Source organism: Corvus kubaryi, unplaced genomic scaffold (assembly GCF_017639235.1).
Source record: "Corvus kubaryi isolate FWS band 111438036 unplaced genomic scaffold, C.kubaryi_AGA036_p1.0 37385, whole genome shotgun sequence".
In the NCBI taxonomy this organism is placed as follows: Eukaryota; Metazoa; Chordata; class Aves; order Passeriformes; family Corvidae; genus Corvus; species Corvus kubaryi.
This window is the reverse complement of record NW_024581127.1, coordinates 23,900,407-23,928,405: the sequence shown is the minus strand read 5'-3', so window position 1 is coordinate 23,928,405 and position 27,999 is coordinate 23,900,407. Positions and strand designations below refer to the sequence as shown.

General features: G+C 41.8%; 1 protein-coding gene across 2 annotated transcripts in view; it reads right to left on the bottom strand.

The window, feature by feature from the left end:
* Positions 1-27,999, bottom strand: part of DEPTOR (DEP domain containing MTOR interacting protein) — a 79,884-nt gene that overhangs the window by 17,359 nt on the left and 34,526 nt on the right. For both annotated transcript variants that reach the window (XM_042035890.1, XM_042035888.1), the window contains exons 5-9: positions 27,349-27,527; positions 12,432-12,617; positions 11,666-11,800; positions 8,511-8,581; positions 7,770-7,874 (exon numbers count right to left, since the gene is read on the bottom strand). In XM_042035890.1, the coding sequence (XP_041891824.1) occupies positions 7,770-7,874; positions 8,511-8,581; positions 11,666-11,800; positions 12,432-12,617; positions 27,349-27,527 (676 nt within the window). The remainder of the gene's footprint in view (positions 1-7,769; positions 7,875-8,510; positions 8,582-11,665; positions 11,801-12,431; positions 12,618-27,348; positions 27,528-27,999) is intronic.

Below are 27,999 nucleotides of genomic sequence, written 5' to 3'. Positions count from 1 at the left end.
CACACTTAAGAGTCTAGTAATTTATTAGTGAAAAATTGAGCAAAACAGGAGAATTTTGGTAAAGATCAGCAGAGACTGGAGTATGGTAGCATTAGAAAGTGTCTGTCTGCAGAGTAGTTACAACCTGGGCAGGGGTGGCAGGGTGGTATGTCACAAAGAAAGTATCTGGAGTTAATACAAACACAAACTTCAGCAGGGGGAGAAGAATGGCTTAGAAAGAGGAGAGCTGTACAAACTGATGTTTGAAACCCAGTGGTCTGTAACATTGCTGCATGGGAGTTACTGGGCCCAGTCTGCAAATTCTCTGCTCTGAGACTGGAAAACCTGGACCTTATGCTGTGAACCATAGCTCCCACAAGGAAACAAAGAAACTTTAGCAAACTTCATCTGTACAGGTGCCAAAATGGATCTATTCACCAAATGTTTTGATTATGTTTGAGAATATGTCAGATTTTCTGGCATTTTCCATCTCTATTTAAACCCTAACTACTTCACAAGAATTCTGGTGGGAAATTGTCAGTATTGCACGAGGGGTTTGTGACAGGGGAAAGAGGAGAATCCAAATCCAAACTGTGACTTCCTTGTGGCCACCATGGGGCAGGTTCACCAGAAGCCCAGTGGCACAATGTCTCTAAGAGTCTCCTGACACAGAGGTTCAACAATGACTGGGCTTCCAACACAGAGGGGGAATAAAATGGACAGAGTAGCTGGTGCAGTGAAGGGGCAGAAGAGAGATACCCAATCCTGCACTGGGATTCCCAATAATGAGGAAAAACATTTCATTATTTCAATCAACCTAAAGACACTGTGCTAATGCAAAGGATGGTCAAGGACATAAAGACTCTCTTGTTGCATTTGTAGTAGCCTTAATGAAAGCAAAGGAGAAATTTGCCAAACCTTGTCTTCTTTTGGCAACTAACCAAAATTCTGGCAGTGACACACAATGCAGCTCTCAAAACCATGGTTTTTCTTCAGTTAGAGAAGCCTCTACTTTGGTGAGAGATCTGAATTCACGAAACTCCCAGACAAGAGGACATGGGTGCAATGCAGTTTTCTGCCCAGTACTCATAGAACCATGTTACTGTGATAATTTTCATGGCATTAATCCCAGTATAGTTAGAGTAACACGGTTTTAGGGTAGGTCCAACCTATCAGAAGTGGTAACAAGCTTCACTCTAAAAATCTGGGAACTATTTACATTTACTATAACACTGGGTTTAATTAAATACACACATGGGAAGTGGAAACTTTGGGACAGTTACAGAGGCATCACCATGGCTCACCAGCAAACTACCTGAGCAAATGATGGCCACAGACCAAAAAGAGAAGGTAGACACAGAGCAGGAACACCAAGGCACAGATTCATTCACGGATCAGGAAAGCACAGTGAGAGCTATACATGTTGTTAAAAAGTTGCCAAGGACAACCAGCCAGTAACTCATTTTTCATGTTGATGGTAGAGCTGAGTATTTTCACATTCACAAATAAATTATCTCTTCCAACTTCTGTTGAATCATTATGCTACTGACTAGCACAGCATTACTAATTTTTTCTTTAGAGTCTTTCTAAAAGACTTCCGCTAAGGATTAAATAAATAATAACGAAAAAGCCATCCAAACTGTTCACCAAACTGTTCAACATTATGTTCACCATTGCTATGCTCTTAACATGTCCTAATGTCCTGGTCCTGCACCTGGGGAGGAATAACTTGATGCACCAGTACAGGCTGGGGGACAACCTGCTGGGAAGCAGCTCTTCAGAGAAGAACCTGGGGGTCCTGGTGGACAACAAGCTGTCCATGAGCAGGGAAGCCAATGGTATCCTCGGGTGCATTAGGAAAAGAATTGCCAGCAGGTCAAGGGAGGTGATCCTGCACCTCTACTCTGTCCCAGTGAGGCACATCTGGAGAGCTGTGCCCAGTTCTGGACTCCTCAGTACAAGAGAGACGTGGAAAAAATGGAGTGGGTCCAGTGGAGGGCTACTAAGTCAGTCAAGGGTCTGGAGAATCTCTCTTACTATGAAAGGTTGAGGGAGCTGGGCCTGTTAAGCCTCAAAAAGAGATGACTGAAAGAGAACCTCATTAATGTCTATAAATATCTAAAGGGAGGGTATCAAGAGGATGGACCAGGCTCTTCTCAGTGGTTCCAAGCAGTAGGACAAGAGGTAACGTGCAGAAACTGAAACACAGGAAGCTCCACTTGAACATGAGGAAGAACTTCTTTACTGTGCAGTGACCATGCACTGGAACAGATTGACCAGGGAGGCTGTGGAACCCCCCTTACTGGATGGGCACAATCCTGTGCAATGTGCTCTAGGATGACCCTGCCTGAGATGGAAGGTTGGACAGATGACACCCTGTGGTCCCTCCCAACCTGACCCCTTCTTTGATTCTGTAATGTAAAAACCACTCTTCTCAAGCATGACTTCAATGCTGTTTGAGGCTAATGCTACTCACACTCCAATCTCTGTGATGGACAGTAGCACATAAAATCTGAGGTCCTGGTTACTGCTGCATAAAGTGCAAGACAGAGTTAAAACATCTTTGAATTTTCTTTAGTTTTGCAAAACCAGACTGATTTTATGGTAAACCATAAAATCTGATTTCTTAAAATTAGATTTTTTCAAAGTCACAGATGCTTGAATACAGCTTCCACATTTCTGTAGAGGAGAATGGACCTTTATACCACAGTTTATAATTAAATACTATCAGAAAACGAAGCACTTACAGAGACATGTTTGAAACTTATGTATACATTTATATTCAAGCCCTACAGCAGTGGTATTCATTGTGGGCAGTGCTATGCATGTTTAGCTCTCCTGCTTCTCTATTTATGGACAAGCTATGAAAGCAGCTTGTCAGCAACTTTTTTTGAGTGTTCGCATTACCAAATACATCCATTCTCAGCTCACTCTAATGTAATTATCGAATTCAGCAGCGAGCTGATAACACAGCTAGAGGAAAATCCCAACCTGCCTCAGTGTTTTCATGCTGTAATTGAAAACAGATGGCAACTCGTGTAATTTATGCTTTTCTACAATCAGTAACATGTTGGTATAAGATAAGAATTCTAAGACTGAATTGCATCTGCTTCAACAACACCATATGCTAGTGCACAGCATAAATATTTATCCAAGCCTATTCCATCTTCTCATTTAAAGCTCAATTCCATGAAAAAATGAAAGTACCCTTCAGATACCTTCAATTAGCACTGAAGCATCTCTGGAGTGCTTTAAAGAGCTAGAGGCCCAGCATTAAACACTGAGGTATCTTCTCTTTCCTGAACTCCGCAGAGAGGGTTAAATGGAGGCAGGTACGTTGTGCCTTATTGATACAATATAAATCCCAGTTTTAAAGGTCCTTTTAGGTGCCTTTAGGAGTTACAAGGAAGTTTCTCACTTACAATATCAATGCTTCTCTACCTTTCCCACTATCCTGTAAAAGATTGGAAACTGGACTTGGGATACTTTTTCCTGGAGGAATTTTTTTTTTTTTTAAGGATTTTTAGACTGATTCATCTTGCTTGCCGAACGGTTATGCAATCCTCATGTTTGAGGTCAGGTTGGCAAGGACCATCAAATGGGTTTTGTGTTTCTCTGCAGTGTGAGGTATGTGCAACTTCACGAGAATCTCACAGTTCAAATTTCTTCCAACTGCAGGAATATAAGGCACTGGCAATTCCTCTGACATCACATGCTTTTGGGTTGATTTTCACCCCACTAGACACTTAAAATGTGTGCCTTTTAGTCTTCCAAGTTACAAGCCTGTAATATGTTGTTATTGTGGCAGTACTTGAATTCTTTGGATTAATCAGATAGTACAGATATTCCTTTGATTGCATGGAATGGGCGTGATGACCTTGACATCGGTCGGCTTCTTGACACAGTGGCAACTCAATTACACTTGAGAGCTGGCTCTTATTCTGCTAGTGAAATCATTTGAGAAACCGGACCTGAAATAATCATTTGTGAATGCAGAAGACAAATGCACAGGCAGAAAATTTCTGAAGCTGATCTCCCTGTGCCACCTTTAGAGATCAGGAGAGCAGAACCATGCTGAAAGGGTCCTGGCTGCACATCACAGTTCCCAAGCTGAGCTCCTAACAGAAGGGGTTGGTACCAGTGACCATATGTGGTCCTTCAAACTCCCTGCTGCTGACTGAAATGAAGAATAGGCTTGAAAAGCTTGAACAGCCACTAGCAATTTGTAGGATTTGAAGATCATACGTGTAACAGCTATAAATACTAATTTGCCAAGAATCAGTTTAAGGAATCAGATAGCTTGCTTTAACGGTTGGAGTTGGGCACTGATTTCTCCAGCCAGTGGGAAGAATGGATGATCAGCAAAATGAGTGATTAATTTGTCCCTCTCACAAGCCTCATACTTTGCTAGGTCTGCTTGGTCCGTCACACTCTGTCGCAGTTATGGCACACCAAATAACAATGTCATGCATAATTTAAGTCACTAGTTTGAAGCCAAGTTGTAACTTTTCAAGGAATATTTGCACCTTAAAAACAGAAATGAACTTACAGAATAAATCACTGAAAAAAGAGACAAAGAGTTTTACTGATAACAGCTGGCAATATTTAGCAATGTCATCTGCAGAGAACCAGATTTTTCAGCCAGTCAATAATGAATATTAAAGCAACCTGGGAACTTCAAAATCCTGCTGTTCCTGTCTGCACTGCTGATGACAGCAGACAGCTAAACAGAGCTGCAAATAACTTAGAAGAACGCATCGCAACACTGACTCCTTTCATAGCCTTGCATCGCCTCCAGCTCCCACTTGTTAATGTGCTTACAGCAACCACTCTCCTCACAGGGCTGCCACAGGCAACCACACTTCAGCAAACCAGGTCCAAAAATACTCTAATAAAGCTAATTGACTAAATATTGATTGAACTATTTTCTCAACTTCACACCTGAAACCTCAGACTGTGAGTAGTAATCCTATTTACCAGCTCCAAGAGAGGTATCAAGTCCTAAAGCTTAACAGCCTCCCACACATCTTCAGCAGACCATGCTAGTAGGGATTTTGTCAGAAATAAATTGTCTGAAAATTCCCCCTGGAAGAGGATGTCACACACAAGGAGATGGCAAGTGCTGCCACGCCAAGGTGCACGTGTGTGACAGAGCCCATGTGTCCCAGCCGCTCGCGCCCTGCCCAGCCCCAGCCACTGCATGAGGTCAGAGCTCTGTCCCGAGCTCATTGAGTTCTCTACTCAGACTCCCAATTTACAGCACTTTGGAGCAGGCCAAGAGCCCAGCCAAGGTCAAACTGAAAGCAAGCCACACCTAAGTCCAGCAGGCAGGTTGAGCCTGCAATGTTTACTGCTTTCTGTGATACCTGGTAGAATTTTAAAACCAGGGTCCTACAATGAGATTGTAGGCAGCAATCCTCTCTCAACAGTCTGTCCAGCATAATGCAGAGACAGGAAAACAGTGCTCTCCAAAACAGGCAAGTGCAAAATCACAAGCTTTACAAATAAAGACACTTCTAAAAACAACTACAGTGGATGCATCTCCTTAGGAGGAAAATCCCTGCTGCTACTGCCAAGAAGTTTTCTACAAACTGCAGCGCCAAGGCTTGGCTGTTCTTCAAATTCTTGCCCTTTTCATCACAGCCAACTTTCCTTGTTAGCGCTTCTCTGGTGTAGCACTCTTTTTGCAGACAAAAGCCTCTTGCACCAGCCCACCAGAAGTTACCGTGCCCAACAGCCTATTTTCAAAATGCCCTTCCTGCAGCTTCCACACAGGGAAATGTTTAATTTCCAGGAGCTGTCATCTAAAGCCTGTCATTTGATTCCTTTAAATTTGCCAGATTGAGGAGTTCTGTAAACAGATGGATTAAGCAACTTAGATTTTTTAAAAATTTCAAATACTGCACTATGATTTATATACTTATTGCCATGGGAAAATCTCAACAAAACCCCTTATTTTCAAAGAAAAACACCATTTCTTCACTAGGTTAAATGTATTCAGCATTTCCAAAAATGGGACAACAATTTTCGTGTCTGAAGAGGGGTTCATCTCATATAAAGCTAAACATTTTTATGCGCAATTCCACTCTGAAAAACCATTTCATACAAAGACAACAGCTTTGACAAGAATCAGATCTGTCCTTGTGTAAAATCAAGGAAATACATCCCAGTTTTCCAACACTGTTTGTTTCTCTCAGGACAATGAACTATTTTGCATTCATCTGTCTTGAATGGTTCAGGTAGACCTCTGCAACCCCATGGGGTTACACATATGACACTGCAGTGCTGCTTTTGACAAGTCAGGTTTCAGAATTCCTCCACTTTACTTCTAGTGTCTATATTCAGAGAATAAAAGGTGTTGTAAAATACTAAACTCCCAAGTTCAGGATCTAGAATATACACATTAATTAGTCACTTATTTTTAAATTTAGGTCCTTTAAATTTTAGGCAGGATCATTATCTGAAAACTATACTCTTCATATAAAAATTGTAACTGCATATTATATTTAGGTGTTGTATAAAACATACAAAAAAATTCCATCTCCCTCAGAATTCAAGCTGTTTGCCAGCAGGATGTGTCTGGGTGCTGCATGTACCAACAAGATCTGCAGCTGCCATTCCCTGTCCCAGGGGTTCTGCCTGCCTGCCTGGACTAAAAAAAAAATGTTTCAAAGACAGTATGTTCTTGAAAGATTCATTAAAAAAAGAATCAGCAGCCAGAGAGCAGAAACCCCTGTCATGCACTTGCTAAGGAGGGGCCCAAGGCAGGTCTGGCACCGTGCAGTGGGCAGGATGTGCATCCCTGGAGCTGTGGCCTACAGCTTGGTGGGTGTGAATACCCAGGTGAGAGGCAACTGGGATGAGTGTGATGAATTAGAAGGCTGGAAAAAATTCATGGCAAACCAGGGTGCATGTGGAATACACCTAAAACCTTCATCTGTGTTGCTGCCATACAATAAAGCATGGCATAAACTGGTACTTTAATCTTTCTGGCCATTGGAGCAGGTGTAGCAGCTACCTTCATTTTCTTGCTTATATCTGTACCTAACATAATACTTTGCCTTTATTTTTCTCTTTGTACAAGGCAAAGATTAATTCACAGATATATGCAAGATGTGATCCAAGCCCGCAGGTAAGTCAGCGGGCTCTGCATTAGCAGTGCAAAAGCTAAAAGTGGAAGGTGTATTTATTGATTCTTAAATCACTTACAAAACTATTTCATCTGTTTGTGAAATGTGAAAGTATCATCCGTTGTTCCTTCCAAATTGTGTTGAATCGTGACTGCTTTGCACTGAAAAATGGGCTATGCTAGCTTCACTTTCACTAGGTATGTCTGACTTTGCCTGTTCCTATACAGGCAAAGTCCAGAAACTGCATACCAGTAATCACATAAACTGGAAAGTAAAGAGGGAAGCTAAAATTGTGTAGCATTTAAAAAAACCATGAAAATAAAAAATCAGTCAAAAAACCAGAACACCACCGGCACCAAAACCAGCCAACCATGTGAATAAACACCCACCTCAAAAAGGGAAAAGGTCTAAAAAGCAACTTGGAAAGGATAATTGAGTCTCATGTGAAAGAGAGACTTCAAGAATCTCGAGGACAGAAGGAAAGAAACAGGAGGGGGTGGAAAGGCAACAGAACTCACTGTGCACAAATGCCTGAAACTGAGACAAAGACACTCAACACTGGAAACAAAAGCACCTCTCCCTCCCCAAATACAGGTAGCCCAAGACCTTTACTGAGCAGCACAACTTCCCCTGGGGAATCATCCCATTTTGAAAACCCACCTTCATCCCAGCTGCGGCTGCTGGCCCACTGGGGTCCACAGCCTGGATGTGGCAGGGTTTGCTCCCCCGCACCACAAAACCCCAGCCCACGGCGTCACCAACGATCTGGAAAGAGGAAAGGACATGATCACTTTCAAGCAGCTCCATGAAATTCTAGGGGGCAACTTCTAAATGGTTGAAGACGTAATTTCAACATTTCTATGCTTTCAACACATAGTAGAGTACAGGCTGCTGTGTCACTCATGGGAAAGGCTCTATCCAAATGATTCTTCTTGCTTTTAGTGAACTTCTTTTGTTGAACTAGGAGGCTGTAAAAGCAATGCTTCCAATGACTAGGTTCAAAAATGTCTTTAAAGAAAGGCTCTAATAATGTATGTCAGTAGAATTTTCTGTCCCATCATATAGAAAGACCCTGGTAGAAAGCTTCAGTTTGGGTAGGTGATCCACTCCTGCAGAGCAGGAGCACCAAGTCTGGATGAGTTTGTATAATACAAATGTTACTGTCTTTATGTAATTCTACACCCCTTTTAAGTCAGCAGTATCACACTGGCATAAAGACAAGATAAACAAATGCCAAATCAGACCTGAAATTTGTGGAAGTACTGATCATGATGTTTGGGATTTTAAAGTACAAACCTCAGCAAATGCAAATAAGCTCTAATTATCCCATCAGAAAATGTCTGTTTGGATTGCCCTATGCATATAACATGCAGAAAATAAAGAAAAATACTGAAGACATACCGTAAAAGTTTTTCTAACATATGGGGCTCCGGGCATCAAGAGCTCATCAGCAGTCACAGGTCTCTTTAACACTGTGGAGGTACAGAAATGAATATTTAATGAAAACATTCCTCTGGAGTTTCCCCTAATAAATAAGATACAGTGTCAGTATACCTCTTTTTTGGCCCCACTTCCCATTCATGCTTTCAGTTCTTGCAGACTTGCTTGAAATTAGTAAGAGAACCAAGGAAAAGCCTGCAGAATAACTCCAAGTATAAATGATGAGATCTTTGGAAAATTGGGGCATTTAGCCAACAGACTTTGTTGCCTGCAATCAAAATCCCCTAAACACTATCACAAAAATCAGAAGTGGCTTTTCCTGCATCCAGTGTTGAAACAAGTGACCAACCTTCCTGGCATGGAGCAGCTTTCCTTCCCAGGTTACTGTGTACTTGTTGGGTGCTCTCTGCGATTTCATCTGAGTCGGGTTTGAATCACAGAATTAAGTAGCAAGAAAATTCTGTTCAGGTGAGTAATTATCTCAAGACATTTCTGCAGCTGTAGGCACAAACCTATAACTCCCATCTTATCCAGGGACAGACTAGGTAACCTACAGGTGTCTGGGATTTTAAATGAAAGGAAATACCAGTAAGTTTCTGCAGGTCCCTATTGCCTTCCTATATAATGGCATAATTTTCCTCTGAACAAAGTAAATCTAAAGTTCTGCCAAAGCAAAACAATACCATCCTGTGTATCATTTTTTATCTTTCCATAAATGCTTCACGATACAGAGGACAACATAAAGATATATGCTGTTCACCCTATTTGCCTGCTTCACCCTTAAAATTATGTCTGTTTTTCTTTTAGTGGTAAATAATTTTGACAATGTCTGTCTTTTCAGTCACAGGTGGGAGACAAAATTTCTCACAGATGGTATTTGAAGACATTCTTGAGTTTCTTTATGACATTCATGGGAACAGGGAGAATTCTAGCAGACAAATCAATACCTTTTTTTTACTTTCCCATGCATTTTGACAAACTGTCATTTAGCCAGTGTTACACTTCGCAGAGCCTGTCTGGTCAATGTTAGAAAACTGAACGATTGTGCTCATTTGACAAGTCAGAATCAGGTAAATCATCCATGCAGGGCTCCCTTATGTGCCTCCCTTCATTATACCTCCTGAAATTTTTTTTTGTTTGATAATTGTTTTTCTACACGATTGGTCAAGTCATGACCTGGGTGTTTTTTAAGTGCTTGCCTGCAAGAGAGCTTGTCTGACAATAAATACACCTCTGCCTTTTGTTTATTAGCATGTAGTTCAGCAACAGCTCAGGATCTGGATAGCAGGAAGCTATTTGTGAACAAAGTCTCTTTATAGTCATCAGAGGATTAAGAATTCCTCATAACATTTACATCTGACAGCCTTATGTTAACCTATGTGAACTGACATGTGGATCTGTACTTCAGCTCTGGGAGAAATAACCCTACATTGCCAGTAACTGTATACTTCTTAAAAATCAGTTTATAAGCCCATTGCTGTCTTCTTTCAAATATGAGTCTGTTAAAGCTATTCAGAGTTTGAGAACCAGTCGTAAGGGAAAATTTCTTCTAAAAAATTTATGCAAGAGCAACATCAGCCTATTGTTTTTCTTCCAGTGTTGTGTAATCAGCTGCATTAAAATAAACTTGTTCTCACTACTCATGGGCTGACACTTCATATAAAATCAGAACCATAAATGAACAGAATAGTTGGCATACTTCAGATAACAGACACATTTATGGATAGCACATGAATGCTGTTTTATCTGTCCCAGAAAATTTTCCAGGATGTAATTAATGTACTGGGGACAAACAGCTCCCCATACAAAAGCTACCAGAGCATTTCTGGAATGTATACCTGAGAGATATTCTGCCAAAACATGATACTGTATACCCTCTATACAGGGGCAAGCCCCCTGCATAAAGGTGTGAGCATATTGGAAGGTGGTGCTGAACACTCAACAACAACACATTCCGAGGATGCGATGGCCACTAGAACTGACAGCATTTCCCAGGCTGCTGGAGAGGGTTATGGCTTCTGAGCATATAATCCTACTGAGTCCTTCCAATTATTTTAGTTCAGAGCTTCATACTGAATTCCCAGCAAAGCTTAAGCAGAGGGAAGGAAATGTGCTAACAGGAGAGAGAAGGAAAATATCCTTCCCTTTCTGATGGCCACTCTGCACAGCAGGAATGATATGCACTTTAGTTCACTCATCTCTGAAGTAAATGGTCAATGTTTTGAACAGCATTCACCTAGTGCTTGAGGCACTCTCTTGTAATCACTTCAAATGCCAGCATCCTTCTGAAAGCAAAGATTACACATATCCATTGAAGCCTTACCCCAGTGTACAGTACTCCCCACACTACTGGCAGAGACCTTGCGAATTTGAAATAACAAGGAACTCAAAGGGCAGCAGGGGCTCTGTTTGATATTCAGGGCTGTTTCTGAGGGAAACAGAGAGGCTGAAACAATATCTATCTTGGTCTGTTTTTCCCTTTCCAGATGTACAGTAAGAAACAATTTTAAGCGAACTGTGGAAGAATGGGTGTGTTTAACCTTCCGGCATGGGATAGGAAATCCTTTCAAAAGGAAAATAAGCTTCAATGCTACTTCTACCTTCTGAATAGACCAGTGTAAGACTTAAAACAAATGAAAATGTTCGAATGGTCTCTAACAGGCTGAAACAATGCTGCCTCAGGTTTTTTTAGAGGCTACTGTTTTCTGAGAGGTGTTATTTCATGGCAGCTCAAGTGGTCACTGCATAGTTAAACTCACCTCTGACTTGCACCTAAGGAATGTCTCTAGGAGGAGATTTGAACCAGTTCAGAGCTTGGCAGTGAAGAGGCAAATCTAGGCCTCTGACTGCATGTCCTCCTAAGAGATAAACTGCAGCTCAAACCACAATTATGGACTTGATGCAGAGATTACTGGAGGCAGAAATCTGGCTTGTGTTCAACAGGACTTCAGGCTAGTAATTCCCTCTGACCTACAAAACCTGTGACACTGTGAATTTTTAATATATTCTTGGAAACATAAGCTTAGGTGTGATGATTGGCATTCTTCACATAGCCTTCTCCCAAAGAGATGTCCACACTCTGGCAGCTGTGCATCATAAGCCATGCTGGTGCTCACCAGATTTGGGGTTGCAGAGCACAGGGGGGCTGCTGCTGAGCGTTGGGCTACTGCTGAAGTACCCGCTGCTGCCACAGCTACTCATGCTGCTCCTCCGCACTGCCGACACAATCTTTATCTCCTTGGTGGGACTCACTACAAGCAGAGAGAAAACAAAGAGAGAAAGGGAGCTCGTACCAGTTATTAAGCCATTTTCCCTGTTTCTTTTTAGAAAAGCATCAACTTTTGCTTGTCATGCTTTCACTGACAACACTGGGAATGGGTTAGTGTGTCCTACACTGTTAGCAGAGTCACTGCATGAGAGTAATACTGTCACTAACAGGATGGCTGAACTGCTCCCACTGCAGTGTTTTCTAAGAGGCATTTTAATATAGGGAACTAGGTTTTTCCAGTTTTCCTTTCCCTTCTTTCAGTTCTTACTAGATATTGCTGTACACAAATTCTGCAGGGTCCCTTCCCCTCACTTTTAATCTTCTTGAAAATTTCACATAGAATGTATGACAAATTACTTTGAGTTTGGTCAACTTAACCAGTTCGGTTTGAACATGGACACCAAATTTTGATCAGCATCTGAAATGCCCTTGATACAGATACACCCCAGGGAGATATAGGTTTGGTAAACTGAGTGAATGGACAATCCCTATGAACAGGGACACATAATACTCAGCCCTGCATTTTTTTCTAACATTGAAACCCCTTGTCCAAAACCAATTTTTTAATATTCCACAGAGTCACTCTACATACAGCAGTATAATTAATGAATCACCTGAGAGAAAACTGGTGTGCTTCCTGTTGTCATGATTCTGTTTGCGCAGGCAAAATGGGCTGTCATGGCTTTCTGGCATCAAGCGAGATTTCTCAGTGAGGAGCTCCATTAATCGCCGCCGCCGGCGGAAATTCATTCTGCACTGGTAGAGCAAACTGCTGTCCATAAAATGGTGCTTGTTGGACACTAGGAAAAGAAATGGATAGAATGTCTGTGCCTGGTAGGCACAGAAAGAAATCCAAGCCTACCTATGTGCAACCTGTGCACTACAGACCTTGCTGTAAGGAAGCAAAGCTCAGAGCTCTCCTCTTCCCCTGTGCAGATTCAGAAAGAGGAGGAAGGTGGTCAGCTTCACATGGGTGGCTTCACATGGGTGTATACTTTACACATGTGAAGTATACACCCTTTACAGCAACAGTAACAAAGTAGGAATTGTAGTGGCAAATGCTGCAAAGAATCTTTTACACCACTTTGATTAATGACATGCACTTTTTATTGCCAAGTGGAAATAGAAGTATTCACCTCTCCATGACAGGTTGCATAATGGTCCACCTCCATGCATGCTTCTTCTGTATGCTGCCTGCTGCTGCTGCTCACTACAGACCAGACTTAGCTCCTTATGTCCAGTTTTGTGTAAATTCATCAGTCTAGATCAGCCCCGGGAGCTCTGTCCAACTACCTTATTCAGAGCTACAGGGCAGCAAAGAATCAAGACCTGTGTATTTCCTCTTGTCTTGTTCACCACAGATACCATGTCCCTGACATTTCCTGCAGGCCACTTCCCTCCTTCGCACGGATACACAAGGTTTGGGAACAGGCACCTGGCCAAAAATAATTTCTTACATAATGAACAAAAATCTTAATCACAACCTGTTTTGACACTGAGAACAAATCCCAGGCTGCTGGTGTCAGAGTAGGAGCGCCAAACCTACCCCCAGAGTGCAACATCACTGTAATGTCTGCGTGTTTGCTGCCACCGATGCTGCGTCTTAACAGCGATGAAAAACGCAGTAGTTGGATGGAGCTCTGTGCCAGGTCCTGAAAGTGCTCTGACTCCTGCAGGTCCTGATTGCAGGAAAGCCTTCTGGAGTACTCTCTGCATCACTACTGCAGCATCTAAAATAGCTGCAGTAGGTGTTTGGCAGCATTCTTCTCCATTTTCACCCAGCTTCTGTGATCACGTTCCACAGAAATAATTTCCCACAGTTGACCTTTTCAATGAAGAATCCAAATTCTGGATTTTTCTAGTTTATAAATTACATTTCTTGCAATACTCACTCGTAAGAACTGGTGGGCTATAGATATTTATGTGTAAAGTATAAACAACAACACAGGCATGCACTGAGGTCAGTCAAATCTAGGATTACATGACTCAGTCACTTGGCCTCCTACTGCAGACACAGAGCTTTTGCTCTGCCCAACATATGGGTTCCAAAAACCAGCAGAGTCCAAGGTGATACGCAAGGCCCAGAGCCTGGAGCCCTGCTGGCCTGCTTTCCTTTCATTCTCATCCCCAACCCAGTCTTTCTTGCTCTCATCCCTTCTTAACACCTCCTTGTGTCTCAGGTTATTCTTCATGGACCCCACAGAACTACACTACACATTACAACCTTGCAAAATAGGCTGTATTTACACGTAAACTGCCAGTAAGCCATCTGATGTTTGTGAGCTGAAGAAATAACCTCAAAGAGGAAAAAGCCATCACCTTCTCCAGGTATGTCAAGTCACTCAGACAATAAAGATGCCAGTCCTAGATATGATCCTCAAGGCACCATCTTCTATGTGGATGCAGAAACTGCCTTATGAGGCCAGACCATCTTGAAAAGAAGCATGTCCCTTGCCAGCCTGGGCCACTGTAAGAGAGGCCACTGTCCGTACAAATGGACTTCTGCCTCTGGGACACAAGGAATAATCAAGACACAGGATTTCTCTGAACTGCACGTGCTTGTGCCCAAGCTGCCACACAGGCCATCTGCCCCAGAGTCACGTGGCACAGGCTGTAAGGCATCCCTTAGATTGCCTGGTTCTGTCAAAAAGATGGAAAACACGGAAAAGATGGAAAAGTGGCAAAAGCCACTTAGCTTTTGTCTGCTTCATTTTGTTGCTGAATCTACTGTGTCCTCAGGGATGCAAAATGGCTTTGTTAAGTCCAATTTAGCATTGCAAGTTAACTCGTTACTGTGTTCTGACACGTTACTTAGTGCAGGTACACACTGCTGCTGTGCTCCCCGTTTTGGATACGTATCATATGCACTACTATTAAACAACACTTACTAACAGTCACTATTTTTGAAGAATGGAAGTAGAGGAGGAGAGATTTGGAGATTTGCCTACATCCCCCAAAGGATTTGCTACCAGAGGCAGAGTTAGTACGTAGGTGTTCACAGCTACCAGTTTCATTTTAAGATCACTGACATAATAAGTAAAAGTAGCAATATCTATCAATATCTTACCACATTATTAGAATAACCTAATTTAAAGACAATTTTTTTTTTAATTTGAGGCCATCTCAAACTCAGTCTGAAAAAGGCAAGCTCTACTTATTCAGCACTACTGTGATTCATAATCTTAAATCAAAGAGGGCTCCACAAATGCTCCCTTGGAAAGAGAACTGCTGTGGACAACCATTCAGTGTAAGAAATACCAGTATGGTTTCTGAGTCAAGTTAAATATTATGACACCACAGTTTTTAACTAAAATTATTCTGTTGTTTGTGTCATTAACTGAAGTGCTCTGACAGTACTCAGAAATTACGATAATCAGAGACAAACACACACTCGTGCTGCAGACATTGTCAAGCACTCTGAAATTCGGGAATTACTGACCGTGAAACTAGATAATGTAAACATTTTTATGCCAAGATACTGAACATATTTTAGAATAACAATACTTGTTTTGACTGAAATATTGTCTTATTTATATACTTAAAGCAGCAAAGCTTAGGTTTTCCATTGAGGTCATTAATCTCTGCTGTAACTACTTCAGTCCATAGAAAGGTAAATTTTTATACAATAAATGAGTGCAACTGGAAAAGCTAAGTCCAATGACTGTGTGTCGGAGAATATTTGTATATGATTTACACAACAAAGAGTTTGCAGCCAAAATGCTTATGACATGCAGCATCAGTATAGAATTTGGCGTGCTCCTTGACTTTCATATTTTAACCTCCTCATTTCTAAGGATAGTTCACATATCATGTGCTTGTAGCATCATGTAATTTTTTACATATTTAAAAAGAAGTTAAAAATATAAATAGGAGTAGAATAGCTCAGACTGTCTCCTTATGCATACATCATCAAATAAAATCTCTAGCCAAAATTAATTCTGTGCCTCATGGAGCTCCTTTTTTTTTTTTTTTAAAATCATCTGACTTATTCGTGATTTGTGATTAAATGTCCAGGCTGTGACTCAGCCTAAGGATGAGTGTATCTGGAAAGGTGTGGAAAAGGGGATTTCCAGACCACGGATCAGAAGGAAGAGGTTGAGGAGGGGGAGGCAGATGTGGAAGCTGGCTGCCTCTGAAAGCTCTCCTCAGGTGCAGTGGCTGACTTTCAGCAAGAACCAGGAGAATCTACACATGCCCTTGTCCTTGGTAAATCCCAACTATGTGAATGCCAGATGCAGGGCACACACAGAAGGTTGGGTTTGTTGCACTGGAAGCTGCTGGCTGTGAGGTACAGGTGCAGTCACGGGTGCTCAGCTCAACTGCTTTAGCAGCTCACATTTTGCTGCAAGCAGCAGAGGAAAGTAGGAGTGAAAAGCTTTTCCAAACCGATGGCAGAATGCTGAGAGGGTTGCACAGATTTGCCCAGGAGCAGTTTCTTTAAAGGTAATTTAGAGGTTGTTACCTCTGGGTGTTGACTCAGAGGCAGTAGCAGATAAACTTGCGGCAGCTCACAAGGCTCTTGCTCCAGGTATCTGTACCTCTCATGGAAGCTGCTGCTCTAGATAGGGATTGACATTACTATTCCTCAATTAGTTCACTGCTCTTCACAGTGCAGCATAGAAAGCAAACTGGCACCCATTTCACTTTGTCTTTAACAGTCAAGCCATGGCTGATGAGCGTCAGGACCTGTATTTGTACATTATGAGGGCGATGCAAAGAGCAAGGTGGGGTGAATTCATGTTTCTCGTTCCAATTTAATTCATGGCTGTTCAGGTGGCAACATGTTTGTGTTACAATGTGCACCTTATGCAACAGAAAGAAATGTACCAAACAGAGTAAAGTAAAAATATGGTGACTGGCAACCTCCAAAACCATAAAAGCACACAAGAGCATTTATGGTCCTGGAAGGAAAGGCACCAACACTAACATATACTCATCGATGTCAATCTTTGGAGGTACGGTCACAACCCACCAGTCTAACCTCCCACATACACAGGCCACAAAATTTCTCCCAGAAACAAAGTTTAACAACTATCTTTTAATCTTACAAAAAAATTAGTTTACTTATACTTTAAAGCATTTATTGACCACTTCACTCTTCCCTTTACAAGCTATTCAAGCCTTCAGTCATTTGCCCTGCCAGACAATGAAGATTTAACTCAAAGCTGAATTTGCTTAACTTTAGCTGCTAATCCCTGGATGTTGTCACACCTTCATTAGAAAGTTACATACAATCTGGTCAAAAATCTTTGCAAAGAAGTCTGTGAAGAGATGAAGCCAACTCTCAAACATATCTTTTATCACCTGAATAAATACTACCCCCTAAATTCTGACCTTTTTTTAGCCTTCCTTGAATCCTCTTCAGAATTTCTTTCTCTTTCCTAAAAACCCACTTATCTGAACTGCATGCCCAAAATTACAACCTCATTCCCCTTTTCTTACTGGCTGTTTTTCTTTTTGTACATATCAGGCTCACAGTTACTACTGCACTGTACTGCACAAATAGAATAAAATAGAAATAATTTGTGCCCCGCACACCTTCCTTTCCCTGCACAGCACTGCTCCACAGCAACGAGTGGAGCCTGTATTCTCAGTTCCTAGACGTATTGCCTTGTAGTTATACCATTAGCTATACAAAACCCCCATCTCTTTTGGGGTAATGACCATTTAATTGATAGAGTTCAATTATTTGTTTACTGCCTCATCAATCCCTAGAGTTTGCAAATTTCATTGGCAAGGGTTTTAGCTGGTCATTCACTATTTATGTTACTGTTAAGATGAAAAAAATCAGAATATTTATTTTGGATTTTCTCTGTTTGGGAGCACTTAATATTGCAGCTTTGGTGCTTCCTGTGCCTGGCTGCTTCACAGTTTCTGTCCAGATACATAAAATATAAATAGTAACATCCATGCAAATCTTCTTTCGGCTTCTGATTCTGACATAAAATCCCAGGATCTGCATGGAGCTCAAACAGCCTTTTCCACTTTTTCAAAGAGGCTGATGCACAGCAGAGACAGAAATATTAGCTCTACACTGATTTCGTAGAACTGAGGAAGCTTTAGAAAGTACAAAAGCCTATTTTAATAAATGGTATGACTCATGCCTGAAAAATCAGGCCATTTTCATAACTGGCTTTTCCCCCAAATCCCTCCCACCACTTCAATTTCCCATGATTTTTAGCGTTGATAATCTGTGTACATCTCCACCGTGGTGATTAATGCTTTCTACCAGCTGAGAGCTGCAGTCCCCAGTAGGACACATCCAGTGAGGCACTCCAGCTGCTCTGCACGTCCCCAGAAACAATGCTGTCACCAAGCAAGCTTGTGGCTGGAGCCAGGGAACGGCTGTTCCATGTTGAGGGAGCAGGAGGAAGGAGATCAAAGTTCCACCAGGAGCCAGATGAGCAGCTTTTCTCAGGAGAGCAGAGGACACATTGAAGTGTGTGCTTGTTTGTTTGTGTGAGAGGGTGCTTGTGCTAGGGTTAAGAGGAAGAGGTTATAAAACATGAGCAGAGTGTATGGATTTTTCAGTGTGGGTATGTCATATCTTTCTCCACTTAAAGACAAAAGCAGCACTGAACTCTTTCCAGCAGTGCACAACACATTTCCAAGCCTTCCACTGCACAAGGCAGCAGCCGAGTCTATTCAAAAGTATACTTTATCTTTTAATGAGGTAGTTTCCTCTATTAAAATGATGTGAAATGCAGTCGGAAGTTGTAGAAGATCATTCCAGACCTTCACTATTACTGGCTGCAATAGTCTGTGCCCTCATATAGCAAGTCACAGATGACCATACCAGTTCTGACCTCTGGAGTAGCAGGATATTACCCCAAAAGAGCTGACGTCACGCCAAGAACAAACGCAGGATGATGAAACATACACTGACAGGCTGCAGGGGCCGGCAGGGGCTGGGGGATTATCTGAAGGAGAACACAGCTGGAGCTGCTTCCACCTGCACCCAAAGTGTGCCCAGGGAAGGGTCTGGCTCTCATTCCATGATATTTTGCTTTCTTGCTCCCCTCTCCAAAGCAGAACCAGTGTTTAACAGGGAAGGAAACAAATCAACACATAAAATACTGGTTCCTTAAAAAAATGCCTCTCTCTATGGATAGCACACAGCTTGATGAGCTAGCCTCCTCTGTGCCTCAGGCCTTTGGCCAGCCCAGTTTTGGTGCCTTGCCAGAGAAACAGTGGAAGTGTGTGTCCACTTTGGCTTTCACAGAGCAGTGGGGAGTCCGTGGACTTGGCAAACACCAACAGCTGCTGAGACCCGCGCAGGGCGGCTGCGCAGCTTTCGGCCAGTCCTCACCCCATGCTGCCCATCTCTGCCACACGACCCAGCCACTCCCGTGCTGCCCCTCATCCACTCCTGCCTTGCACCGACACACGTGTGGCTGGAGGAGGGTAACTGGCACTTTATTCAGCACTGGACAATGCTTTTCCCACTCCTCTCAAAGCCTTCCTGTTTTTCTGCTAATCTGGCACTGCAATGCATTTTAATAATGGCACCTATTCAGATGAGTTTCCTTTTACACATTGATGAATTCCACCTGCTTGGATCTCCCACAAACCCAGGGAGAGAGACTATAGATGTTTAGTGAGCACAGGGCCCTGGATCTTGGGTCTTGCATTCCCTGCACTGTGTAAACACAACACTTGCATTTCCACCTTTTATGAATGTTTATATGCTATGCAGACTGTAGATAAGCCCACCTGTGCATGTATTCAGCCATCACGTTAAACTCTCAGCAGTGCAGCTCTACCAAATTGTATTTTTTTCTTATTTGGATTACAAGGAATTCACTTTGAACAGACTGTGGGTCTAAGCTTGAACTTCTCCTGTTTCCACTGATCCCCTCCTATAAAACTGCAAGGCAGATTCTGGCCCTGAAATACAAAATCCAGAGAGCTGTTCCAGCTCATCCTACTAAGGGTGAAGTCAGCAAGTATGTCCAGAAATAAATAGGTCCTGGAACTGTAAGTAGGTCCAGAAAAATAAAGCTGTGCTATAACTACAGCTCTCTGAGCTATAAATAGGGAGGGCTTTCTGAGCTATATCAATGAACTGTAGTATATTCATGTAGTCCAAAAAAGGTCTAGACAACTTTTATACTGTCTTTAAAGCATCAGGATTACAGTAGAAAACTGTCAAAAGTTCCTTGGGAACTGAAATTCAGAGTATCCTGTTCTTATTAAAGTGGTATGTTCTGATCAGTGCATTAACATGTTATTTCTCCTGCCTTAAAATAGGTATGCAGATAAGTGTTTCTATATACATTTTGTCTTTCCAGCCAGTTTGCCATCTATTTGCAGTCTATTTTCAAATACACATTACTTACTCTAGCATGAAAAGCCAGTGTTGAATCACACACATTTCAGCAGTCTTTTTGGTCTGTATATGAGGATTTATCATCTTTAATTTAGTAAGTTTACAGAACATAGCCAACTGCTTTTCTTTGCTTCCAAATAAAGTATGGAAAGTACAGTCTGTGGCAAGGGAAGCAGAAGATGAAAAGGCCCATCTGGGTATCTCTTTTTTTTGTTGCAAACCCATTTTGTTGAAACCCATTCTCTGTCAGAAAAATAGAATTCAATAGTTAATATGAAAAGAATTTTTCATATGTTATTTACATAAAGCATAGAGTATGTGGCTCTTTCAAAAACCAAATCCATTCCTGCTGTAGATAAAGACAACCGCAAGAAGAGCACAATGAGAAGCTGACAGACCAAGGAGCTGGGAGTTTATACAACTACATACAAAGTTCTTATTCTTTGACTTCTTACAAGGGCAAAATCATGAAAAATATGCAAAGTGGTCTCCAGATTTAGCATAAGCAGCTGAATTACCATGGGTGAGATTGCTGCCCCTACGGATGGAAACTGCCAGGGAAGAGCTGCCACACAAACAACTGAGTGCTTCTGCCTGGCATCAGCACAGGGGAAACAGGACTTAACAATAAAAACAAAATTGTATTGCAGGACATCACAGACTAACTGAAGGCTTGTGTTTTACTGATAAATATACATCATCTGTAAAAATGTGATGTTTTATAGTTTTTAGCAAAATGAAAGCTTGGAAATATCCAAGGGCTGATGTGATTCAGGTTTCAGATCAACTAGAAAAATTGTTTTAAAAAATATATGTGTTAATTTTGGAGGAGAAAGCCTATGATCAGTTAAGTCAAGGATTTACGGTATGCTTCAATGATACTTGTAAATGCTATCTGGAGTTGATATTTCCAAGAAAGGGGTTCCAAAGAGAAATCTTGATTTAAGGAAGTGTATATTTAACATACATGGCAAGTTTTCACTTTTTAAGTGAATCATAATCAGCTAATCTTAAGCAGTTGGACATCTAAGGTAAATATAGCAGCACATACTTCATTATTCACAGCAATTTTAGAAGAGAAGGAAAGCTTTTCAACAAAAGCAAGAGAAATAATGCTTTGTAAGATATTTAATCAACTCCCACAATTATAACAAACTTTCAATTGCATCATGTGTCTTGATACTTAAAACTAAATGCACTGATCATCTTCACAAAGGAAATTCTGCTGTATAAATGTACAGAGTCTTTGCAAAGAATAGGGAAAATTAAAATAGATATAAGACTTTCCTGCAGAGACAGAGACACAGCACATGTCAACATTTACTGTTCTCACTAAGTCACTACAAAGTGTTTGTTTTCATCTCTGAAAGTAATTTGCACAGTGGAGTTTGCTGATAAAAGATTAACTCTTGAAAGCAGATAAGCACCTGCTTCTGTGCTAAACCACCAGAACATGTGTCTACCCTGAACACACCAGGTCTGACCAAGTGCAATTATGTCAACAGAAGTTTTTAAAGTTGAAAGGTATTTTAAAGGAGGGTGGAGGCCAAAGATACTAATATCATGATGCCTAAGGCATCTTACCACCTATTTATTACCATCATAAAATCCTAGTGCTGACAAAATCATAAAATTGTTTAGGTTGGAAAAGACCTCTAAGATCATGAAGCTCAACCATTAACCTGATGCTGCCAAGTTCACCACTAACCCATGTCCTTAAGTGTCACATCTACACATCTTTTAAATACTTCTAGGGATGGTGACTCCACCACTTCCCTGGGCAGCATGTTCCAATTCTAGACAACCCTTTCTGTGAAGAAATTTTTCATAATATCCAACCTAAACTTGCCCTGGTGCAACCTGAGGCCTTTTCCTCTTGCCCTGTCACTTGCTACCTGAGAGAAGAGACCAACTCCCACCTGGCTACGGCTCCTTTCAGGGAGCTGTACAGAGCGATAAGGTCTCTCCTGAGCCTCCTTTTCCCCAGACCAAACACCCCCAGCTCCCTCAGCTGCTCCTCATCAGACTGGTGTTCCAGACCCTTCCCCAGCTCCGTTGCCCTTCTCTGGACTCGCTCCAGCCCCTCAGTGTCTCTGACGTACAGAGGGGCCCAGAACTGGACACAGGATCTGAGATGCGGCCTCACCAGTGCCAAGTACAGGGGGACAATCCCTGCCCTGGTCCTGCTGGCCACAATTTCTGATACAGGCCAGGATGCCATTGGCCTTCTTGGCCACCTGGGCACACACTGGATCATGTTCAGCTGCTGTCAACCAGCACCCCCAGCTCCTTTTCCAATGGGCAGCTTTCCAACCACTCATCTCCAAGCCTGGAGCATTGGATGGGGTTCCTTGCATGGGGCTGTTATGACTCGAGTGCAGGATGCAGCACTTCCCTTGTCGAACCTCATACCACTGGCCCTGGCCCATCAATCCAGACTGTCCAGATCCCTCTGTAGAGCCCTCCTACCTTCCAGAAGATCAACACTCCCAATCAACTTCTTGTCATCTGCAACATCACCTTTTCTGCCCTTGATCCCTTGAAAAAGATCTCCTTAATAAAGATAATTAAGAGGACTAGCCCCAGTAATGAGCCCTGGCCCCAATACCAAGCCCTGGGGAATACTCCAGGCCTGGCCATCCAGCCAGCTCTTACCTAGTGAAGAGTGCACCCATCCACACCACGGGAATACAGTTTCTGCAGGAGAACGCCACGGGAAACAGTATCAAAGGCTTCACTGGTCTAGGCAGACCAGGTGTTTCAAAGAAAGTGCTAGCCTGTCATCTCCAAAAGAGACTCTTCCACCCCTCAGTCATTCAGGAAACCAAAACCTTTTGAGAACTCACCACACCTATTCTGCTGCTGGTCTGAGCCTGGGAATCTGGATCCCAACCCCCTGGAATAGAGTGCACAGCCACGCAAAACTCTTCGTGCTGAACTGTGTTGTGGTCACTGCTCAGGGAAGGTGCTGGGGGGATGCCAGGGAAGAAATTACACCAAGCACATGAACTTGAAGGTCCAAGCAGCTTGGGAAACCACAGCAACAAAAGAGACAGAATGTTATCTGGCATGAGGAGTTCTGCTGCTCAGATCCCCATTTTTTGCAGGCTTAATGGTACACACTGTATCGTCTGTGGTACAAAGCAATCCCTGTGTGTTTACATTCTACAATATATTGAAAAGTATTCATAAATGTGCTAAGGTTTGGTTGCTGCCATGAAGGAAATGCAAATATTCATCTTGCAAGTTGTAGATGCTATCCTAAGACAGCATTGGTTTCTCTTAACAGTATTAACCAGATTTTAAAATTTAAACTATTTATTACTGGAGATCCCAGACTTTAAAAATTTCTGCAAGGCAGGCAGATGTTTCTCCATCCCTCAAGCTTCCATACCCAATGAGTCCTTGGAGGAGGACAGGAAGGCTCTGCCTATCATATCAGCAGCACTCTGCTGCTGTGGCGCATGCAGCTGCAAGGTAAGTTCTGCAGCAAGGGCCATAAACAAGTATGAGCCAAAAATAACTCCATAAAGAGCTCTGTGAATACCCTCTTTCATCCTTGAACATCTCACTATCTCTGTTTTCCAGACTGAGAAAGGGCTATGTGTGGATGCTCCCATTGTCCTCTGTCTGCCCCCAGCCCATCTTCTTCTCCTGCTGCATGTGAATTTTGACCACAGTAGCTAATCTGCCCCACCATGTCCATTTGAAGAAGAACTAAGAAAGATCCAGTCTCCTGGATCTTTTATCTATTAATATTTCCAAGCTGTACATACCTCACCATATTAGAAACAGGCTTTTCTACAGCTGAGAAATGTGTTCTGTGCACCTTTTGTCCCTGCCTTTAGTGTATGTGCATCACCAAATTTATAATTCTTCCCACAATCTTTATTCCTATATTCTGGATGAAGGCCATCAGTGCTCACAAACGCCAAGTAACTACTGGCAACTACAATCCCAACACATGCCTTCAAGAAATGTACAATGTTTATTCCATATTACATGGGGGTACCAATTCAAAGAAAAGGAAATCTGGGTCCTATTTGTGAAAATGGTGGTTTGTGGGTTATGATTTCACAGAATCACAGAATATTCTGAGTTGGAAAGGACCCACAAGGATCATCGAGTCCAACTCTTAAGTGAATGGCCCATATGGGGATCAAACCCACAACTTTGCATTATTAGCACCAGGCTCCAACCAGTGGAGCTAATCTCAGTGATTTGTGTGGGCCAGTGAGATTTTGGCAAGAAGCAATTCAGCGCTTAAGTACATTTCATCATTTCATGCACAGCAGGGGAAATGTGTGTAGTTACATATGTCTAAAGAGATCAGGAAGATTATTTTAAAACTGAGAATTTGATGCTTTTACCGCGTTTATACAACTCCTCTTAAACCACTGTTTTCCTTTTCAAAATTAGCATCGGTGTTTGTTTCCTGTGTGAAACCTGGTTTGTGTCTGACCAATTAAAGTGAAGAAAAATGTGTCAGGAAGCCATTTTGAATACAGTGCCTCAGCTGCAGAATAGAGCTTCTCTGAGTAATTGAAATGAAAGTCAGTATTAGTAAAAATGAATTGCATAATTTGGTTGTGGCTGGAAAATTGCTACTGAGATTGGCAACTTGATGCAACAGTTTCTATTACTTTCCATGGCATTAGGTGGGGTAATAAATACTTCGTAAGAACAATACAGCAAGCTTTATTTCATTCTGTATTGTGGATATCAAACAATACTGCAAGGAAAAGATTGCCTTTAGAACAGGAAATGTTTTATTCTCCACTCCTGTTCAGTGGAGTTTTTCTGCTGGTTCTTGCCAACAAGGATGCCAATTAGTGTCAAGTAACATTTTGGTACTGCTGATGAGAGACAAAACAAAGGAAGCACAGTATGGTGAAATGAATTTACAGTACTAAGACACAGAAAAATATCTTTCTTTAGTTTTTTAATTGGATCTAGAACTCGGTAAGATGAGTGGGAGGGTGCCAGGGAGAGAATACCACTCCTACCATTTTACAGTTTATATCCCTAATTTTGTATTGGAAGTTCTCATTTCGAGCTCCCTTCTTAGAGGAAGCCAGCATTACATGAACCTTCAAAGTTCAGATCATATCCAGTTGCTAAGATGAAACCCAAACCAGCTCTGTGTTAATTCTGCTACTACTTACATCAACATACCTAACACTATCTAGACAAATTATTGCAGTGAAAGGGATGAGATCTCCTTTCACACACTGAAAGTGGGCACAAAGCATGTTCACTCATAAAAGATAAATCTCAAGCACATCATTCAGTTTTACTTTACTTCCAGCTTCCCCATCAAGTCCTTGTGAAATCCCCACTCAGTTACTTTTGTTTTAATAAAAACTGGGTGAGGAAGAGGACTGTGCCTTGCAGCAATGGCCTGCTATTGACAAGTGAGAAGACCACTTCCTCAGCAATAAACTAGTTCCCAGAACCCTGTCTTTACTTCACGAGATTCAAATCTCTCTCCAAGAAGGTGCTTTTCACATGCTCTTGACTCCAGGAGCAGGACGGGCAAGGGACACATCTGCAGAATGGCCAAGGCTACCAAGAGAGGAGCAGGGCCACTGCTCCTCACTCTGAAACCTGGCCCCCTGAAACCTGGCTTCACAGGGACAAAGTTACTTCCCTGAAAACATGGTCTGCTGAGTATTTGCCTCACTTAATGAAACAATGGTTGATCTGCAAGAAAAGCCACATCCTGACTTTCTTAGCTCTGCAAAGATTTCAGTAACTAAGAAAACCCAGCTTTGTACCAAATGTTAAGTCCTGACTTTATTTCCTCTGCAAAAACATCTGTATCAGCATAAATCTCACTTTTTCTTTTTTTTTCTTTTTTTTTTTTTTTTTGGGGTAAGGAAAGTTTACCACATATGTAATATATGGAAAATGCTCAGTAAAAATAGGAATGAAATCATTGCTGCTGTAAAGAGGAGGGGTGGCATACCTTTCCTGTCCATCAAGCTCTGAGCAGTTGGCACCCTATAAATCATAGGAAGCACAGGAGTAATTATAGAACTGGAAGCTGATCACTGTAAACATTCAGAAGTAGCTCCTAGTAATTGCAAGTTAATGTGAACATGATTAGAACCATGACAGAACTGTGCAGGTCACTTACATGCCCATTTTTCTCAATTATTAAAACTAGGTTTTCTCGTGAAGAAACAAGCTACCTAGTCAATCTAGCACCTTGTATACTAACAGCCTGCTGATATCATCAATTTGCTCTCTGTCAGAATTAGGGTTGATGTAACAACACTCGGACCACCAGGATCTGGTTACTTTCCCATTGTGCATTAAGTAATGTAGGCAACAGCTTCTGCCATTCTGTTGTTATCTCCTGGCACCCCTTCACTGCCCCCAGAGGCACTGCCACTCCTATGGTGGGAAATGCCTGCTCACAGAAGGGCAACGTGCACTGAGAACAGATGATGACAACATGTAAAATGGGGTTTAGTACCAGGGATGTTCATTTCTTCACCCTTGGGGCAGCAGAGAGAGAAAACTCTGTCTCCTCCACCCTTAACAGAAGGAGCTTCTTGGTGAAGGTGGATCTGCCAGACACATTATACTGGACCATGAACAAATATTTGATTCCTGCCTGAAAGAAGTTATACCACCAGGACAAATACAATAACGCTTCAACCAAAAGTGACATCCTCTTTCTTGCCCAAACATACTGTAACAACTCTGCTACATGCCCAAGAGGGAAAGTTGCTTGTCTGGCATCAGACTATGCTCTGTTCTGTCTACAAATAGGGAGATACAGAGAACCTGAAATTTTTATCCTGCATACAGAATTTAGCTTATTTATGTCTCTAATCCCTGTTTGATCCTTAAAAAGCTATTTACCTCAATTACACACATTGCAGATAGCAAGTTCTACAACGTAATTACTTCAAGCATATGGATACTTCAAGGTATCCATATCTTTAAGTTTTTATTAAACAGTTTCAAATTCCATCCATATCTTGCATTTGAGGAAGCATTTTCAGAACTAATACAATGAGCTTTTGAAAAAGCCACCCTTTTACTAAATACAGTTACTTAGAATCCTATCTGAAACTATTTAGAACATAAACATACCATGATCAGGAAGACAATGGCCCCTCCACGTGATTTGAGCTAAAAAAAGTGCTACAGTAAGTGTAGCTTTTACTACTTGGCAGTAGATTTCTCACCATGCTGTATAATCCCATGCTCCAAAAGCCTGCGGCCGAGCTGCTCCGCTTCGCTCCGTGTGGTGGCCTCTCCTTCCTGGATCAGCCAGTCAATGAATTCCGATGCTACAAAGGTCCGCTCGTACTTGACTCCTTCCTCTTCCCTGGCTTGCAGAAGGGTATTTTCAGAACTCATCAGCCTGGTATGGTGGAGGGGAAAATCGGTAGGGAAAATGGTTCTTCAGAAAAGCAAATCTATACTGGCAAATCTCATTGATATTAAGCAAACGTCTATGAAGCTTTCACTCACTTACTAAATCTTTCCTCAAGCTATCAATCTACTTAGGAAGTGAATTATAACTGCTTAGCCAATAAATTTAGGCTTTATATCCCTGTATGAAGTTAATGCTTTCTTGTTTTTTTCCCTAAAAGAAAATAAGATTTTTAGATTTTGCATTTCCCCTATTTAGTGTTTTACATTCTTTAAAAGTTACTGTATAATCACCTTTGAAAAAAAAATTAGCCTAAAAGCACCAGAAGGTGACTAATGTGTTTGAAGCTTCCTAATTAATATTTACAGTTAGCAGGACTATGCCCTGAAGTCATTTAGCTGACTTTGAAAATTCTCTCCATAAGCTCTAAAACAGCTGCAGAAAAATTCAAGAAGAGGAC